The 20,353-nt window shown below is 41.1% G+C and overlaps 1 protein-coding gene across 3 annotated transcripts in view; it reads right to left on the bottom strand.

Moving 5' to 3' along the window:
* The window catches only part of COL4A6 (collagen type IV alpha 6 chain), a 294,528-nt gene that overhangs the window by 39,090 nt on the left and 235,085 nt on the right, over positions 1–20,353 (bottom strand). For all 3 annotated transcript variants that reach the window (XM_084790553.1, XM_084790554.1, XM_084790555.1), the window contains 11 exons: positions 17,712–17,774; positions 16,336–16,371; positions 16,116–16,157; positions 14,780–14,872; positions 13,438–13,491; positions 5,016–5,075; positions 3,881–3,925; positions 3,341–3,394; positions 2,547–2,616; positions 1,454–1,561; positions 233–382 (listed from right to left, as the gene is read on the bottom strand). In XM_084790553.1, the coding sequence (XP_084646679.1) occupies positions 233–382; positions 1,454–1,561; positions 2,547–2,616; positions 3,341–3,394; positions 3,881–3,925; positions 5,016–5,075; positions 13,438–13,491; positions 14,780–14,872; positions 16,116–16,157; positions 16,336–16,371; positions 17,712–17,774 (775 nt within the window). The remainder of the gene's footprint in view (positions 1–232; positions 383–1,453; positions 1,562–2,546; positions 2,617–3,340; positions 3,395–3,880; positions 3,926–5,015; positions 5,076–13,437; positions 13,492–14,779; positions 14,873–16,115; positions 16,158–16,335; positions 16,372–17,711; positions 17,775–20,353) is intronic.

Raw genomic sequence — 20,353 nt, 5'->3', positions numbered from 1 at the left:
ATGAGGGTGCTAGCTGGCTCATTTCCTGATGAAAAGCATACCCGCTCCTGTTGCTGTTAGTAAAGGTGGGGTCGATTCTGATGGGATGATGAGGCTTTTCCTTGCTGCCTCACTGCTGTTAACTATCCTGGCTGAACTGTTTCATCCTGTGAGGGCGCTCCCTCCCTCAAAATCATAACAGTTCTGGATCATCACTTGTTCTCAAAACAAAAGAAAGGAAGGACTAACTTACCAGGTGGGCCTGCTGGGCCTGGAAGGCCGGGTAAACCTGGCAAACCAACTCTGCCAGGAAGACCGGCTTCCCCAAAGCTGCTATGTCCTGGGTTTCCCCGGTCTCCTTTCAGGCCTGGAACTCCCTGTGGCCCTGGGGCACCCGGAAGACCTGGAAGGAGAAGCCCACACAAAAATGCTCACCCTAGCACCCTACTGTTTAGGTATATTCCAGTCAGCAGTGTATATATAAAAGAACTCAAGGGAAGAGTTTAAGAAATCACTTGTTCTTCTCTTTCGTGGCCGTTAGAAAAGTCCTTGGGGGATCAATGAGCCTAACTGCCTGTGAAACGGTGGTGGACTTATGGGGAGAAGCTAGGTTTCCAGTATCCGACTGCTCCATTTGTTCTACTTCAGCCCTGGGCCTAACTGTGCCTCCAATGAATGGCTACTGTTAGACCACAAATATCCTTACAGGGGCCCCTCTCCAAGGAATTTAGAAACTAGTGACTTTAATAGACACGTCTTGGGGTTTATAACTAGGGACCGCTCTGCCTTCCAGACTCTGACACTCAGGCATTCTCTTTCTCTGTCTGGTTCAAGGTGATCATCCATAGACTTCGTTGGCCATTTTGGGTAACAAGACTAGAGGAGTCTGGGTACAAATATATTCTCTCTCTCTCTCTCTCTCTCTCTCTCTCTCTCTCTCTCTCTCTCTCTCTCTCTGTCCCTCTCTCCTTCCCTCCCTCCTCTCTCTCTTTTCTATTTACCTATCATCCATCTCTCTATTGTCTAGCTATCTCATGCTGATATTAGAACCCATTGCTTTGCACATGCCAAGGAACTCTCTTAAACTGGACTATACCTTTAGCCATCCCTCATGAAGGCTTTTAGTAGCTGCCTTGAGGATCCAGGCATAGCCAGTGTCTATTGAACCCTCTCAGCAAGACACATCTGGAGAAAATGAGAGGCCTTCAACCACTCAATTGGGAGCTCCAATTACTTCCAGCCTCAATGGCAATCTGGACTTGTCTTTCCATCTGGGATACTCATTTATCTCAAAGAACAACTCCTTATCTGGGCCCTCTTTACACACAGACTAGCTTTTTGCTAGTTATCGAAGAATCTACTGACTAGTCTATCATTCCCTTGACCTTGGCTAGGAATACTTTTGGATCCTGAGTTATAGAGGAAGATGCTAGGAATTAGAGTACAATGAAGAGAGTAGATTAGTTTTCTTCACCTGTTAATGATGGGAGGCCAGGGGTGCCCGAAGGACCACGTTGGCCTTGGATACCTTCATCTCCTCTAAGGCCTGGGGGGCCTGGCACACCAGGGTCTCCAGGATAACCTGGCAGTACAATGAGAAAAGGAGTAAACAAACAACAGATGCTCACACTTGCTGCAAAATGCCCAAGAAGAGATGCAGGGAACCGTCATAGGCCTGGCAGTCTCTTTGTTGTTATTCTCAGGTCTCCTAGATGCTAATGGTCTTGTGTGATAATGGGCCTCCCAGAGCTAAGGCTACACTAATATTTTATTTTGTAGCTGGATCTCATTATATAATCCAGGCTGGCCTTGAACTTACTATCCGCCTGTTTCAGACTTCCATGTTCTGGGATCACAGGCACATACCACCAAACCAAGTTACCATTAATATTTAAAACCTAATCTTGTTAGAACCTTCCTTTTTTGACAAGACCTGGAAAGTTCTAGGAGGGTTCTTCTACTGCTGTTTGTTGCCTTAAATGTCTACTTCTGAGGTTAAGACGATTAACAATGCTTTTTCCATTATTGCCCTTGGTTTCCTGGAAGTAGACTGAAGAAAGCCACTATCAACTTTGGGCATCTAGATCTTTGGCCAAGGCAAAAAGGAAGAGTAGCCCATACCCAGTGACTAGGATAAGGAGAGAAGAGAACAAACTTTCTAAGTACCATACTGCTCAGGACTGTTAGCAACTAGAGCAGCAGCATGCCAGCGTCATCTACATGAAACCCTGTGGACTCTATAGACTTAGACTAAGGGCAGCCTAGATGAGAAGGATATCAATTAGGGAACTAAGCATCACTAGGAAAAGCTTTCTGTCAACCAAATTCAGGCCTAGGGAAGCCCAAATTCGTGTCTTGATGGATCAACACAAAAACAGGAGGCTGGACTCAGTTTGTCTATCTAAGAGATTAGAATTTGATTCATTCTCTAAGTTCAGGAGCCATGAGTGGTTCTTGATATTATCAGCAATCCAGTGGCTAACAGTGTACCCTTTCAACAATTACAGGATATATAGAATTTAACACTTTGTCTTTTCTTCTCCAATAAGATCAACAAAGAGTTGCACCTGAGATCACAGCACCATCCGCACTGGTGAAAACGTCTGGGCCTCTCAGACCAATGCCGCCCTTTTCACCCTGCAAAGATGAAATGGATTGAACACAAAAGATGTCTTAGCCAAGACACCTAACATCTATGTGCCTTCAAAGCAAAACCCCAGGGAAGTAAAATGCTCATTCCTCCTTGACTACTGATTCTTAGGCTCATCTAATTCAGAGGCTCATTTCTATGAAGAATAAATCAAAGAGGAAGGTGACACAAGGTAGCGGGATCTGCAAATTTGATCTGCAAAGTAGTCAAGGACTAGGGATCTCAGTTTTGTTTTGCAACACTAGGATAAGCCAGTCTGTTTCTAGACCCGGGAAATGCATCGCAAGCACAGATAACACAGCTGAGGAGGTAAGCGAATTTCACATTTTTTCTTCTGTTCTCAGAAGGCCCCTAAGATTCTAATGGCTTCTACCCTCATTTGAATAAGGGCAAAGGAAGTCTAAAGAGTCCTAATCTCCACAAAAATGGCCTCAGTGACTAGAATGTGATTAAGATTCAGAGTAGGTGCTAGGGTTAGCAATAAGACGGTGCATTGTCAGTAGAAAATTTTAAATACTAAATGTTGGTAACATCTGAAGACTGCACACCAACTTCATGTACAGCATGGGGCATGTACATTTCTTAAGAAAATAATATGACATTTAAAACATCAAAATACTAAAAATATCTGATTTCATAAGTAAGGATTAATAGGAATCTTGCACTTTTTCACCTCTCAAATCTGAGAGTTGTACTTCCCAATGATATTACCTTAGCTCCCGGGAGCCCGTTAATCCCGGGAAAACCTGAAGTCCCCTTCTTTCCCTGTGACAGAAACATAGTTATCACTAAGTTCAAGTATAAATACATAGAGTGGGCTGGCTTGTGGATTTATGCCAGGGCAAACTGTACAAGATTCTGCTGTGATTCAGAGTGTGTACAGCTTTGTAAATTCTTCCGGATGAAGATATAGCATCAAGTAGTCAACTTGCATAAGAGTCACAAGGAGATGGATACAAGCAGGCTAGCCTTGCTAACCATTGATAACATGTCACGTGACTATATTATTGCAGTACAGCATGGAAAAACACAAAACGCAATGTAATAGTGGTTTTTCACCCTCTTGGGTGAAAACAACAAAAACAAAACAAATAACAACAAAAAGAGTTACTGGGATTATAAAATTGTTTTTAAAGAGAGTGGAGAACTTGCATTTAAGCAATATTTCCATTTGGCCATGCTAAATAAAGCAAGAGAATCTTTTGATCAAGATTTTGGTTATCAAGGTTTTATTGATATTATTCAAAATACCTGTCTCCCTTGATGTCCTTGTACTCCTTCTGAACCGATGGGACCCTGTAACAAGAAGAACCATACCTTAGGAAGATGAATAGGTCACACTAGAGGAAAAACCCTGCTAGGCTCACATAACAGAGATATGAATCTGAGTTCAGTATTTAATACCTACTAAACCCAGGTAAGAAAACCATCCTAGACATGGCTTAATGACTTCTTTCTAAGCATTAATCCACCAGGATGAATAGCATCATGGAATATTTTTAAGGAGTTAAATAAATGGAAACATTTTAAGAGTGGAAGGAATTTAGTAGCAGGGTTGGATAGTATTATACTTACCTGCATTTGTTCCAAGTCAGAGGATTTTAAATAGACTATCAAACCTCTTGTCTGCTACCCCAAACATATTCTTTGTTGGTGATTATGAATTTCCAAGACAAAGAATAAAGGAAAACAGAGAAAGAAATGGCCGAGCAATGACTAAATATTGCTAAATACTCAAAGAATTAACATCCTCATGGACAAATTAAAAACACAATTCTCTAAAGTGTACTTATGTAAGATAGAAGTTGACCAATTTCCTATAACTCAGGGCTCCAGTTCTTGAAAGCTTGGAATCAGGAAGGATGATAATTATTTCTCCACTCAAAATAAGATAATTTTTCAAAATACTGACACCAAACATTATTCACTATATTCTAGAAGTTTCCAGACTTGTTTATATCCTATAAAGATTACATTTGGCTCTTTCCCATTCCTGTTCTACTTATTGCCCATGTTCACCTAGAGCATAATAGTATAAAAGCAAGAAAACATATGTCCCATCCTTTAGCTCAGAAGAAACTTATATATGAAAGTCAGAAACACAAGTAGGCTATGCAGCCACCTTGGTGTAGCAGTGTAGCTGTCACACTATTTCTTAGTCTAGGAAGCCATTTAGTTAAGAGAATGGGGGATAAAGTGGAGAGGTGAGCCTGCCACAAAGTTGAAAAGAGAAATAAAAGAAGCGTAGCTAGCCACCAAGTTACATCAGTCAAGGACCAAACACTAAAGAAAATGAAGACAAGAAAGATCTCTATCTCTTATAAAAAGGAAAAGAAAAGGAAATGGATCAGGTGACGTGATAAACATAGGCAAAGGACACTCATACCCTCGGTCCTGGCAAACCAAGGATTCCCCTTTCTCCCTTTTCTCCAATAGATCCAAACACCTGAAGGAAAAAGAGAAGCCACAAATTATAACAATCATTTTTTTCATTGAGATGGTATGATGGCACATACCTGTAATTCCAGCTCTTGAGAGGCAAAGGCAAGAAGATTGTCATGAATTTGAGGCCATCTTTGGCAGCACAGTGAGTTCCAAGTCATCCAAGGGTACTTAGCAAGACTTTATCTCAATCAATCAATCAGTCAGTCAGTCAGTCAGTCAGTCAATCAGTCAACTCTATCTCAATCAATCAATCAATCATCAATCTGTCAGTCAATCAATCAAATAAATAAATAAATCATTTTCTCATTGGTTGCCTGGCTCCATTCAAATGAAGGAGACAATTTCAAACCATCTCTCCTGACTCCTTAGGGACACTCCTTCTTTTGAATGTCTTGTTGAATGCATATATAGAACAAACATGCTTTGGACTCTTCATTCAGTATTGCCATGTGGTTCTAGAAGTAATGTCTTTCCTCCCCAAACACTGTGGCATGTACTTGTAGCATCCTGAGCTAACAACCCACGAATAATAAACTGCCAGGAATAATGAACACTGATTTTACCAACCAGCAAAGTAAATTCCAGAAAGGGAAAGAATCAATGAGAATGCCGTGCCACCTATGATTCCAGAGCCCTTTCTATGAGCTCCAGCTGCATCCAGTCATCTAGGAAGTTTACGCTGATGGAACATTGGCATGTTGTCTAAATGTTTGGGAATTTCTGCTAGAAGGAAGACATTTATGCAGGAGAACCACAGCATCCTTTAGCACGGAAAAGGAATAGTTCAGCCAACAGCCCCCTACTGGCACTGTTAAGTATCTTGTCACATCCTAGGAACACACCAAAGGGGGCTGTTAAAATGTTTATGGGTTCCTTTTGCGGTGCCTGTAAGAAATGAGAACTTACAGTCATGGGTTTGATTTGTGGGTATTTTAAAGACAAACAGGAAATTTAAGAAACAGGATGAGAAAGAACCTTGTCAAGTCTGGGTCCAGGGCTAACACCCAGGCCCCCAAGTTATAGAAATATCCATTGCCAAAGGGAATGAAGTCTTTCACGGGAAATTTACCTAAAGTCATTTGCAATTGTTTAAAATTGTACATATTGGAGCATGTTTTGAGCAAGCAGCGTTTATTCCTATTGTAAGAGTAAAGGAAGAAATGAAGCTTTTGCAAATATAATCTTTTCAAAAGATGCTAACTGTTGCCATGGCATTTCTCTCATTATTCCCTTGATGTCACTTGACTCAGCTGGTATGAGGACACTGTCTTGATCTCATCTGTACCTTTCTCTTCCTCTTAAGTAATCTGTGTACCACCGCAAGTGCTGCAACCGGAACAAATAGCCCTGTATCTCCCTACAGGCTCAGGAGTTAAAACAAACCACACACAGGTTTTCCTATTGCTCTTTCATTGAGGGGAGGGTATCTTTGAGGGGTGCAGTTGAAATAGGGCTTTGGTTACTACTCCTCTTTTTCCTTCTTTGCTTTGGTAGAGTGCAGTCCCCCTTTCAGTATCTAATTTGAAATAACGGTGGCTACCCAACACAATCTGGACTGCCCGCCACCTCCTTTTTTTTTTTTTTTAAAGAGAGAGAACATGAAGGTGGGTGAGTAGGGAGGTGGGGGGCATCTGGGAGGAGTTCGGGGAAGGGAATGAATATGATCAAAGCACAGTCTATGAAATTCGCAAATATTAAATAAAATATAAGTAGAAAATCATATGGGATGCAAATCTGTTTGAAATCTTAGCCCTCTCCACCCCCTATTTCAAATTGGAAGCTGAGCCAGGTGGTGGCGGCACACCCCTTTAATCCCAGCATACTGTGAGGTCCAGGCCAGCCTGTTCTACCTTCTAGTCTACAGAGCTGGTTCCAGAACAGTCAAGGCGACACAAAGGAACTCTGTCTTGAAACACCTAAACATAAAAAACAGAAAAATAAAAAACAATCAAATTGGAGACCAAGGTATGCTGCCAACTGGGGGAGTGTGTCTAGTGGCCTCTAAGGTTGACTAATTCAATAATCCCTGACCTGTCCAAAAATGTTATAGCAGCTAATGCTTCCCTAAACTCTTTAATCACCAGGGCTTCCATGTAAGAAAGTTTTCTAAGTGGAAAACCTCTTTCCTGGTTTTTTCTGTCTCCCCCTGAAGCATGCTATTGCCAACTACACATGTGCAAAGTGGTTCGATAAATTCTTGCCAAATTAAGTGCAATAATGACACAGAGAATTAAACTATGGCAAAAGGTAAACACCACCACCACCACCACCACCATCACCACCAAAATGCCTAGGAGCTGTAACATGCCTTATATGTCTTTCCCAGGACTTGAAGTACAAGGAAGTCTTTTACTTCTTCAAAAAGTGAGAGAACCTGTATTTTTCACCTTTTTGAGGTCCAGAGTTTTTGAACAGTATGAACAAAAATAAATATGTGAAAAAGGAACACACACACACACACACACACACACACACACACACACACACACACACACTGGTCTTCCTTTCTCTCCACTCTCTATGTTAGAGCCAATAAAAGATAAATGACTTGGCAAGACACTGTGCTCTGGGCTCAGCTTTTCTCCCAGCACAGGGAGTCACTGTTCAGGGACCCTGCTGAACAAGCTGTTCTAGCTCGATATCCTGGGACCAGACCCATTACAATTGGCCTTGATGCAAACAGTCCTGTCCTGACTACCCCCACCCTTCCACTCACACATGGCCCAGAAGATTTCTTGTGGCACAAGCTTAGCTCTTTGCAGCCTTTCTCCCCAGCCCCCATCCCACCCCCCCAACCCACCCCCCACCCCCCGAGCTCGAGATGCTTTTTGTTTCTGAGGAGACTCAATCAAAGAACTCCACCTACCCTGGGGTTCCCTCAGACCTACTGAATAGATAGCCCTCAGGATGTGCCAGTTTCATCTCTGCTCCCTCCCTGAACCACTGTCATTCTACCCTCTCCTATGTGTCCACAGTCTTTGACGGGAGGGAACATGTGTATACTGTTCTGACAACCTCCATGCAAGCACCTGTGGCCTACAAGTGTGGGCATGCTGCTGGGGACAAGGGAGGTGAAATGAGTGAAGCTGGGATAGAGCCAGATAATCAGATTTTGGGGGGGGGTTCTTTTGTTTTTGTTTTGTTTTGTTTTAACTGCCCAAGGTGCAAGAGAAAGAAAGTAATCTGTCAGATTGGGCATTTTATCTCCTGCAAAGATTCAGCCTCAAGTGGGAAAGAAAGGGAGATACTTTGGACTCCCTAGAGATTTCTGTCCTCCGCAGGGCCTTGTTTTTCAGTGAGCATGGGTTATTGAAAACTGGTGTGATTGGAAGGGGGGGGCGCGGTTAGGTTTGAAAAGGTCATGATAACTCACATATGGCATCACCTGTCTTCTCATAACTGTCCTGTCGGACATAGGAAGATATTCATGAGCATCCACATTAAGTGGGTACATAAACCAGGAGTAAAAACTGTCACTCACTGAATCCGTGTAGCAGTGAGCTGAGAACTGCTTCCTTGATTTCTATTTTATGAAAATGCAGTGTGATATGTAAAATGAGGCATTTCCCAACTTGGATGCATTTTTTTTTTCAGCCATGGTTTCTGTATTTTTAACCAGAACTGTGAAACATTGAAAATACTGAGCTGAGGACAGTACTGTGATTTACCACCACGTATTGTCATCAGTGTCTTTTATAGGAGTAAAGGGACTGCAATGATACTGAGGTGGAGGATTTCCTCCGAGCTGAGGTGTAAGTGAAGAAAAAGGGAGGGAGGGGGCATGAGCCACTGAATCTTAAATTCCAGAGCAGCAGAAGAGATCAGAAAATCCTGACAATTTGGAGCTTCCTCTGGGTGACTATCGTGAACTGGACTGCAGGGGGCAGTATGGTATGAGGAAACAAATTTGAAACTGCCAGCATTCAACAATACTTACCGGAAACAGGGCCAGCATCAGTCTGCACCAGGTCCTCTGCGTGTATATATTATGGCTTCCACTTTAGCGCTTTTATTTTTGTGGGATTCCTGAGTGTGCGAATGAGTGGGTCTCTGTGTCTTGTGACTTGTCCTGAGCTCTTTTTTCTTCTCTTTGTTTAGTCCAATTCCAGTGAGTTAGTTTCTGTTTTGTCTTATTATATGCTATTATTATCCCTTAGAAATCTATTTATTTTCTAATGAGAGACAGAAAGGGAGTAGCTACAGATGAGAGGCAATCTGGGGAGGAGCTGGGAGGAGGAGAGGGAACGTGGGGGAGGATCTGGGAGGAGGAGAGGGAAGGGAAACTGTAATCAGGATATATTATATGAGGAAAAATACATTTTCAATGAAAGGAAAAAAAGAATTGGCTAAAAAAATAATTTAAAAACACATATTCATTCTGAGAAAAGAAAACAACCACAACTGCAACCACAACAACAAACCCCGGTTCTGAATGGCAGTCTCAGCTCTCTAAGCAAGTAGTTAGTTGCGTGGCGGCTCTGGACAAGCCTTGTCACCTGCTCAGGCCATGGTTTCTTCCTCGGGGACAAGAGGAACAAACCTGGACTCACTCACTCACTCACTCACTCACTCACTCACTCACTCACCTCCCAGGGATGATGCCAGGTGACTAGGGTCTATACAAAATGCTCTACAAAGAACGATCAGTCCGTATTCCCAAACCTCCTCACAAAATGCCATCTGATAGAAATCTAGTGTGAGCCACTGTGGCACTTGCAATTTTCTAGTAGCTATATATTTAAAATGAAATAGAGATTTTAATGGTTATCTAAATCCACCATAAACATGAATTGTCTCAAATTACTTTTTCCACACTGGTGCTTTGGGATAAAGTGTGTACAAATCATCTCATTTCAGATGAGCCACAGTTCAAGAGCTCGGTAGCATATGTAGCTACAGACTATGCCATTGCACAACAAAGCTTTGTAAAGAATCTTCAAAATAGGACAATTTGGCCCTCAGAAGGAAGATGAGTTATGACCACTGCCATGCTGCATGTATACAGAAAATAGTTCAGCCCTTTGCCGAAGTCCCAGGGCCGGAGTTGAGTCAAAGGTGGGCGTGCTGTACCTTCAACACTACAGCTCGCTTCCTTTCCGTTCACTAGCTACAAAACTGATGAAAATCAAGGGCATAGAACAATGATTCTCTGTGCTCCTTTGTTTCTGTGGGGTAACAGGAACCCTGATGGAAACAGTCTGTGCCACTGGGTCCCCTGGCTGTGCTTCCTCACCGCTTGCTGAGACACAGAATTTCAAAGTACCAGGAAGGGCTGGAGTCCACAGTTATTCCCACTGTGCCAGTGAGTGGGGACAGGCCTCATTACCTTGGATTTATCCACTTTCTCCAGGTCTTTAACCCTAATACAAGCAAACTTTGTCAGCTGCCTCAAAACATATTTTGTGGTCTAAGAAACAACCATATATAATGCTGTGGCCTTGTTTGAGTTCTTATGTAAATAAGGCACCTGAAAACTATATGTACTTATGATGATAGGTTTCTGCCTTCTTAGCTGATATTGTAGCATAACTAATAGTCAAATATTCAAAAGGCCTCTATTTTTGAGAAATATATTTATGATGAAATATGTTGACTATACACTTCGGATGGACCACGTACTAATTGTGGGAGGAAGGCAATGACTACCCAGGAAGATCATTATGCCATTGTCTTTGTATTTGTATGCGTTTGAAATGTTCCATAATGAAATGCTTATCTTTCCCACTTCCCTCCATTTCTAGGGCCATCACCATGGCCTGAGCTACTACCATCAACTTTTGCCTGGACCGCTGTGATAACTTGTGCTTACTGGTCCCAAACCTCCCATCTCTCCCTTCTCCAGCCAGGATTATCTCAATAGTACAAGCCATGGATGGGGAGATGGGATAAAATTCCTGCTATGCAAGTGTGAAGGGCAGATTGTAGATTTCCAGAACCTATTTAACAGATGGGAAGGCATGGGAATTCCAGCACTCAGAAGACAGAGGGACGGATCCCTGGGACGGCCCTAGATTCTGCAAGAGACCCTGCCTCAATAAATAAAGTGAAGAGCAAGCTAGGAAGACATCCAGAACAAATTTTGTGTACATATGTGAATATACATATATATCACTCACACACACACATACACACTCACAAATAGCTTCTCATGACACTCCAATTAAAAGCCACAGTTGACTTCAGAAGCTGGTTGTGACTTGACTCCTTTGTGTCTGCTTGTTTGTTGGCATCTCTCAGTTAGTCCTTTCCTTTCCATTTGGCTGCTTTATTTTTATTTGTGACATAGGGTCTTGCTGTGTAACACATGCTAGCTGAGAACTCACGGTGATCCTTCTGCCTTAGCCTCCTAATTGATGGGACTACAGTTATGTGCTACTAGGCTGGGCCCTGACCACTCACCTTGCTCTGCCTCTGAAGTGCTGAGTAACTCAACCTCAGAGTGCTGATATTTATGGGACCTTCAGCCTACAGACACTTTTATAATATTTACATGACGTGTTCCTTCATATTATATAGATCTCAGCTTGCATAGGACTTTTTTCATAGAAGCTCTTGTTGACTACTCTCTGTCAAGTGTTTTCCCATCTATACCCCATCACTGAATTCCTCTTCCATCTTTTTTTATTATTAATTTATTCTTGTTACATCTCAATGGTCATCCCATCCCTTGTATCCTCCCATTCTTCCCTTCCTCCCATTTTCCCCGTATTCCCCTCTCCTATGACTGTGACTGAGGGGGACCTCCTCCCCCTGTATATGCTCATAGGGTATCAAGTCTCTTCTTGGTAACCTGCTGTCCTTCCTCTGAGTGCCACCAGGTCTCCCCCTCCAGGGGACATGGTCAAATATGAGGCACCAGAGAAAGACATATCCCACTCTCCACTCTACTGTGGAGAGTGTTCTGCCCATTGGTTAGATCTGGGTAGGGGTTTAAAGTTTACTGCCTGTATTGTCCTTGGCTGGTGCCTTAGTTTGAGCGGGACCCCTGGGCCCAAATCTGCCTATCATAATGTTCTTCTTGTAGGTTTCTAGGACCCTCTGGATCCTTCTACTTTGCTATTCTCCCATGCTTCTCTCATCTAGAGTCCCAATAGGATGTCCTCCCCTTTCTCCCAGTTTCCTGGTAAGTGAAGACTTTCATGGGACATGTCCCTTGGGCTAGTATGCAGATATAAGTGAGTATATACCATTTGAGTCTTTCTGCTTCTGGGTTAACTCGCTCATTATGATCATTTCTAGCTCAACCCATTTATCCACAAATTTCGGGAATTCCTTGTTTTTAATAGCTGAGTAGTATTCCATAGTGTATATGTACTACAATTTCTTTATCCATTCTTCTATTGATGGACACTTAGGTTGTTTCCATGTCCTGGCTATTGTGAATAAGGCTGCTATGAACATGGTTGAGCAAATTTTCTTGTTGTGTGCTGGAGCTTCTTCTGGGTATATTCCAAGGAGTGGAATAGCTGGGTCTTGTGAAAGCCCTATTCCCAGTTTTCTGAGATAGCACCAGATAGATTTCCAAAGTGGCTGTACCAGTTTGCATTCCCACCAGCAATGAAGGAGTGTTCCTCTCTCCCCACATCCTCGCCAGCATGTGGTGTCGCTTGAATTTTTGATCTTAGCCATTCTGATGGGTGTAAGATGGAATCTCAGAGTTGTTCCTCTTCCATCTTTTATGTATTATCATTGTATGGAGTTTTTGTGTACTTTTCTTTGTGCTTCTGGGAATAGAACCCAGGGCCTTGGGCATGATGCTAAGCAAACAGTGTGCCACTGGGCCATATTACAAGGCCCTGCATTTGCTATTGAATCGTCTCTTGTTTTCTACATTCTTTATTGGTTTTCCATTAGACTATCCCAAGGACCGAGAGGAACTTTTATTTAGTAGCTCCTATAGTATCTGAGTCTAGCAAAAAAACCTGGCCCAAAGAAGCCTTCCAAAAGCATTTGCTGAGTATAAATGTCTAAGTTAGAAAGGCAGAGAGGAAAGTACAGATAGGGTTACTTTAGAACAGATATTGTTTACTGAGCATTTGATAAATGTCAGCTACGTAGAATGTTTTCTCTAGTCTGTGTAATCTCATTTACCCTTCAGAGAGAGAGCTTATCACTGTCCTCTTTTTGTAGGTTAGGAAAACAAGAGTAAGAAATATTAAGAGATTCTTGACCCAGAAGTTAAGTCTAGGTCTTGTTCAAACTCTAAAGTTTGAGCTGATGACATCTAAAATACATGAGGTCAAGAAACAAGACTATGTTTTTTTTTCAAGGCCTTCAGTGAAGATGGTTGCATTCACAGTAATGCACTGTGCTTTTTATTTAATCAGATCCTGAATACATGTTTACCAAATGAGAAGACTTACCGGGTAACCTGGATGGCCCTTCATGCCTGGGAAACCTGGAGGCCCTGTTTCACCCTGGAAAATTAGCCAAAGGCTAATGAGTAGCAGCAAGAAGCAATGGACATGAAGGATAGAGGCTCGTTCAAAGTACTTGGGCTGCTCAGTAGGGAACCAGTAAAGTGTGAGTATTGCAGCATGGGACATTGGTGTAGCTCCATATGCTTGCCAAGATGTCTTAGTTTAAGGAGCTCCTTGGCCCATGGAAGGTCAATGACAAATACATAATCTCAAACACTCAGGAGAAGTGGGAGCTAGAAGAATGGTTAGCTCTTTTATTTCTTGTGGAAGGACCCGCCTTAAAAAAAAAGGCTACGAAGAAGAGAATGGTTTTGAGCAAATGCTAAGAATCAAAATTTGGATGGGTATGCATAATATTCTAATGTTCCTCTCCATGAGGTGATAATTTATTTCACACAGGCCATGGAAAAGCTCCCTATGGTTGAGGGATGGATTGGAGGGGCAAATAATCTCCGGCATACTCTTAGATTGGTCCCAAATCAAGGACTTTCCCAATATAAAACTAGAGGGAAATGGAGTTGTCCACAAAGATAAAATTAAAGAAGTGAGACAATGTTTCCATATGGGCTCCTTTACTGTGGAAATAAAATCACAAGCTTCGAAGGAACCCCAGGAAGGAAGGGGATGCAGGCTCCTGAAAGATACCAGTGCCCTTTGAACCACTGAAACATAATCCTGTACACAGTTTTATCTTAATAGAAATGGACAGATTATGAAATATAATCTTAAGCCTTGGTGGGTCAGGTAAGGCAAGTTAGATCATCTACTGATAGTTGTTAACAATATTCCCTGTAGCTAAGGTCAACTATTTCCCCCTATGTTGTGATACATCCCACAGCCTTACGCAAGCTCTCTACCACTGATTTATACCCCAGCCATTAGAATAAAGCTTTGAGGGCAAATAAGTTCTTCAAAATGATAACTCAAAAAGGAAGTTATACTCAATGCATTTAGTAGACAATTTAAATACTGAGAGGTTTGGAATTCATAAGAAAAAAGCAAGTAATGCTGTTCTAAGTTATTTGGCACATTAAAAATTAAATATGTAAGCTTGCAGCAAAAAATGCTTCGATGAATAGTCAGGTACAGGAATACTCACACCTACACACAGGAAAACAACTCAGGATTTTCAGAATTTTTTTCAAAAGGAACAAGAAAAAGAAAGCTTTGCCTTCCATTTCAGAGAAAAGCTCATTACTCTTATTTTGAAATTGACTCAGCTTAGTCTGATTATTAGACTTGAATTCTTGTATTAACAGTTAATTTTTCCTATATAATTTGCTACCTTGGAGCCTTTCTTCCCTTTGGGGAATCCCATGAATTCTAGTTCTCCAGTAGATGGAGGTGGTCCTGCAGGGCCAGGGAGGCCGACATCCCCCTGTAAAATCAAAGAGACCATTGAAAAAAGGAGAATCTTATAGACAATTTTTACAAATGGTAAGCTTGTATTATGGGTGTAATCCACAAATAAACTGTACATTATTTTGGTGTCTTTACCCTTGTGCCAAGGAGAAAATGAGTTTCATCGATAATGCATTAAGAAGAATTCTAAGCCCAAGAGTGAGTTGTGTACTAACACTGTGAAAGAAAAAGAGAAATTTACAAGAGAAAACTAGATTCCAAGTTGCATGCTCATATACAAAAGGGAAATGGGAAGAGTCACATGAGGTTTGGGCAAGGGGAATAGCTACCTCTTGCCAACAGTGATAAGACTCTATTTGGTTTACGTAATGTATATTCCATAGGCTGCATAAAGCTGTGTGCAACCAAACGTAGCTATGGATGTGTCCCAACACAAAATTGTAAACTTGCTTAAAATGTTATGACCTAATTTTTGAGATTTTTTTTTTAGTAAAAGTGTCTCACAGTTTCAAGAGTTTGGACATGTCTTATTGGTCCAAAGGTGGGAAGAAAGGGAAAAGAATAGGAAAAGAGAGATTAAAGGGTTGGAGAGATGGCTCAGTTAAGAGCACATCCTGCTCTTGTCAAGGACCTATGTTCATTTCCCAGCACCCATATCAAGCGGCTTACAGCTGCCTGTAACCCCAACTCCAGAGGATCAGATATATCATCTTCTTCTGTGGAGACCTTCACTCTCATGTCAGACACATACAGAGAAGTAAAGTTTTAAAAAAGATAAAAAATATTTTTAAAAAGAGAGAGATTAAGAAGAGAGACAGAGAAGAGCTAGCAAAATCTGTGTATGAGTCTTCTTGTGTGTGTAGGTGGGGAGGGAGAAGGGGACAAGGAAGACGGTTAGAGGAAACATAGGAAGCAGAGAAAAGGAAAAGGCAGCCAATTGACTATGCAAAAAATCAGAGAAATACCTAGATGGAAGAAAAGGAAAGAATACATTTTAAGAGAGTATATTTGTAGGAAATATAGACTTATACATAGGAAGCAGGGAGACAAAACATTTTGAAAGAAAAAAATTCAGAGGTCCATGAGTGTGGCATTTGTACAAGTAGCTCTCAACAGAAGCCATAGAGGAACTCTGTGAGATGAGAAATGGCTTTCTAAGGCGGAGAACGAATACATTTACACAAATGCACATATATGTGTAACTAGAGAAATTTCTTGGAGTATGTGAGATGCAGGTTGTATTTTCAGAATCTATTTACCTTGACTCCTTTTTCTCCTTGGAAACCTAACCCCATATTTCCCTGGGGCACAGGGGTGCAGGGAATAAAAAGAAAATCAATTACTAATACGATCCAGTGACTTAAATTGAAATGTGTTATTTTTATTTTTTAACTAAAAAATATTTTAAGCTAATATCTTTATTGAAAAATGACCAAAGAACCTAGTGGCAGGACATATATGCTCGTAAAACATACTTACATCAGGACCAGGAAGTCCAGGGGGGCCCGGGGGGCCCTAGATTAACAAGAAAGAAAAGAATGAACATTTTAAAATTATAGACAAAAGGGCGAGAGAGCATGGCCATGTTGGATGAGAGGTAGCAGAGACATGCTAGCTTCCTGCTTGGAGCAGATTGGCTCTGTTATAGTGGATTTTAGCTCCAGCTTTCATGAATTCTTTTGAAAAGATTTTTATTTTCAATGATTTGTATATGTGTGTGCCTGAGTGTAGGTTTGTGCACATGAGTGTCGGGTTTGCCTGCCCAGGCTAGAGGATGGTGATTGGATCCCATGGAGCTCCTGAGATTTACAGGCAGTTCGTGGCTGTTGTGAGGTACCCAGTGTGCATCCTAGGAAGCCAACTTGGGTCCTCTGCAAGAGTGTTATGTCATCTTAACCCTTGGGCCATCTTTCCAATTCCTTACATTGTTTCTTTTATTCTCTTTTGAAATCTCCCAAATTGGTCTGGTAGTCGCATTTATGTGAAGGCACTAAAAATACCACGTGTTATTCCTCATAACACACTGGGGATGTTTCAGTGTGACTTGGTGAAGTTCAGACATTGTAGTAAATAAGTAGCAGGGTTTAGGCATTGATGAAAATGGTCTGGGGACAGGGCCTTCCCAGAACCAGAGCTGATTAACTAGGTTCTTTCTTTGCAGTGACACATAGCTTCAGCATAAGAAACTGGTAGCTATAGCTGTCCAAGTGCAGGGCTTGGATGGAATTTGCAAGTATCCTTAGAAGGGTGATGATAGTGCTTGGGATGATGGTTTAATTAATTAATTAGCAATGACTGGCATAATGAGAGCAGAAGGCACCATAGATGTGTTAAGTATCTGTCTTCTCTTGGCTATACCTCAGGTTGAACTATACCAGCAAGCTTTAGGGACATAGAATGAGGAAAACAAACAAACAAAACAACAACAACACCTCCCCAACAAAATCCCTCTGATCAACAAGAACAACAAATAGCTCTTAGGAAGAGCATGTTTCAAGCCCAGAGTGGTGACACGCCTTTAATCTCAGCATTTAGGAGGTGGAAGTAACTGGATCTCTGTGAGTTCAAGGCCACCCTGGACCTGAAACATTCGCTAAGTAGTTCTAGGACAGCCAGCACTACATAGTGAGATTCTGCCTCTAAAAGAGGGGAGGAAGGAAGGATGAAAGAATGGAGTCAGTAAGAGAGCAGAGGGAGGGAGGGGTAAAGAAAGTGAGCATGTTTCAGTATAATCTTCCAGAAATGGCTTTTGCCGTTCTGTAAGGGGGTCTAAATTACACGAGCCTGCATTTAATCCACGGCCTGGGAAAGAACGTGAACACTGCCACCACACACTAGTTTTAAGTTGGACTTACTTGTAAGCCTGGTGGTCCTATAGGTCCTGCATCTCCAGGAAATCCAGGGGTTCCTGGTGGACCCTGGAGATAGAAAATTTTTTTATTAAGGTCAAAAGGCAAGATAGCTTCTCAAAAAGAAAACAAGTCCACAAGAATTGTCGAAGAGCTGTTATACCACTTTTATTCATAATAGAAAAATGTTAGAACTGTTCCAAGTAGTCACTGATACAGGGATTGATAAATGAACTGTGACATACAAAAGTGAAAAGCAGCATGTTTACTCATATATAGAACAATATGGATGAATCTCAAAGGCATTGTGGGAAGAGAAGCTAGACCCAAAAGACTAGATATAAAATTATTCCCTGCACGTGACTCTCTAAGACAAGTGAGAACTCATCTACACTGAAGAATAATCACAATGGGGATTGCCTTTAGGGTGTGGTAGGGACAAGGATTGGCTGTGAAGTGGCAGGAGTGAATTTTCTGGGGTGATGTTAGTGTTCGGTGGCTTAATAGAATTTTGCATTACCTAGGAGTATGCATCTGTCAAAATTCAGCAAATACACATTTAAGATTTGTGGATGTCATTGTATATACATTATAAACCAAAAGGAAATCAAATCAAATATTGAAGTTTAATTAATAGGCATGCTGTTGTATTTGGGAGCAATTTTACAATTTCTCAAAACAGGGTGAGCTGATAATGATAGACAGGTGGACAGGAGAGATATAAAGAGATTCTAGTAAAATATTAAAGTTATGAGTGATTACTGTAAAAATCATTATGCTTGGCTTTATATTTGAAATTTTACTATTAAAATGTTTAAAAGGAAAAAAACCTTAGTTATTTAGTTTCAGATAAAACAGACTTCAAGATAAAGGCTATTAAGTAGGTATGAGTAGGAGACATTTAATAATGATAAATGGGTTAATTCCAGAAGATACCATGGGATTACATAGTATTACCTAACAGTAAAGGCTCAACACACACAAAGCAAAAACTGATAGAACTCCAGACAAAATAGGTAAAATATGTTCTAGTTAAAAAAAAAATCAGTATTTTTCCTTCAGTAATTGGTTGAACTGAGAGAGAAAAAAAAACCAGTTAGGTCATTGACTATGGAAACACCATCAACTACCTTGACCTAATGGATATTGCTTAAATCGTTACACCCACCAGCTATGTGCTCTCTGCAAGTTTTGGCCATAAACCAAATTTTATAAATTTAGCAGGATAAAATACAAGAGTGTGCTCTCTTAGTATTGATAGACTTAAACTAGAAATTGATAATAGAAAGGTAGTGGGAAAGCAGCCAAAGATGTGGTAACAAGAAAACACAGTTCTAAATACTCTATGCAAAAGGGAAAAGAAAAAGGTCACATGGTCAGTTAGAAAATGTGTAGAATTGAGTAACAATGCTTAAAGTAAGACTGAAATTAAGAGAAGGGTGGTTTAGGGAAAAGTAGGGCTCCATTTCAGTGGAGTAGCAGGACACAGGTGGTATGTGTCCAAAAAAGGGAGCAAAAGCCCAAGGTAGGTCAAGGTTTAGACAACAGAAAGAGAAAGAGGAATTAGAAGATTCTCCAGAAATGAAGATGCCATGGACTAGTAATCTAAATAAAAGAATAATCACAATGGGGTTTGCCTTAAAGGTGGGGTAGGGACAGGGATTGACTGTGAGGAGGCAGGAAGAAATTTTCTGGGGTGATGCTAATGTTCTGTGACTTGATAGAATATGGAATTGACAACTAGGAACAACCTGTGGTCTCCTTATTGATCACAAACCTGCTGTTTAACTACCAAACATCCTGTCCTCAAAGCTAAGAACTTGTTACATCATGATTGTCTTGATAGTCAAATGTTATAGGCCCATGGGCAGGGGACTGGATCCCTAAGAGAAGTTGTGAAGCATAGAGAGTGGATGTTATTTATATAAATTTAACACACGGGCTTTTAAAGCCAATTTTGCTTAGCTCTGGGGGCTTCTATACCTTGGTCCTTAGTCATCTTTCTTATTTCTTGTATAAGCATCTATTCACAGCCAGGTAGTCTCAACTATATCCATGCCTCTTAGAAGTTACATTCTCTTTCATATTTCCTACCATAATTTACATATCTCCTATCAGAATTTACATATCTCCTACCAGAATTTACATGTGTCCTACCATAGTTTACATATCTCCTACCAGAATTTCAGATACACAGTATTCTTCTCTCAAGGGTTCTGCAATTTTTCTGACACATCCCTACCCTTACATTTTCACATCCCTTCTGGGAGGGGCAAAGTCTACATTGCCTGTAAAATCACTCATAGCACATTGCTCATAGTGGCTACTCCATATGTATTGAGAAGTAACAGGACACAAGACAATAATAAAGAACAGATACAAGAAATCAGGTACAGTTCTCAGGCTTTTTCAAAAGTAAGCAATGGGAATATGGAATTGCAAGGAGAAAGACATCTCTTAGTACAATTTGTGGACTTTCATGTACTCTTACTAGTATGGGATTCCTTTAAAAGAAGTGTATATATAACCCTGAACACACAGAAAACACTTAGTACATGGTTGCTGACTGAAAGGCATGGTATCTTCCTAATAAGTGCAAGAGAATAGGGCACACCTCCCTAGCTACAACTGCAGCTACCCCCATCAAC

This window comes from Acomys minous (genome assembly GCF_964271855.1).
Source record: "Acomys minous genome assembly, chromosome: 7".
Lineage (NCBI taxonomy): Eukaryota > Metazoa > Chordata > Mammalia > Rodentia > Muridae > Acomys > Acomys minous.
This window is presented reverse-complemented; position numbering and strand designations above follow the sequence as displayed.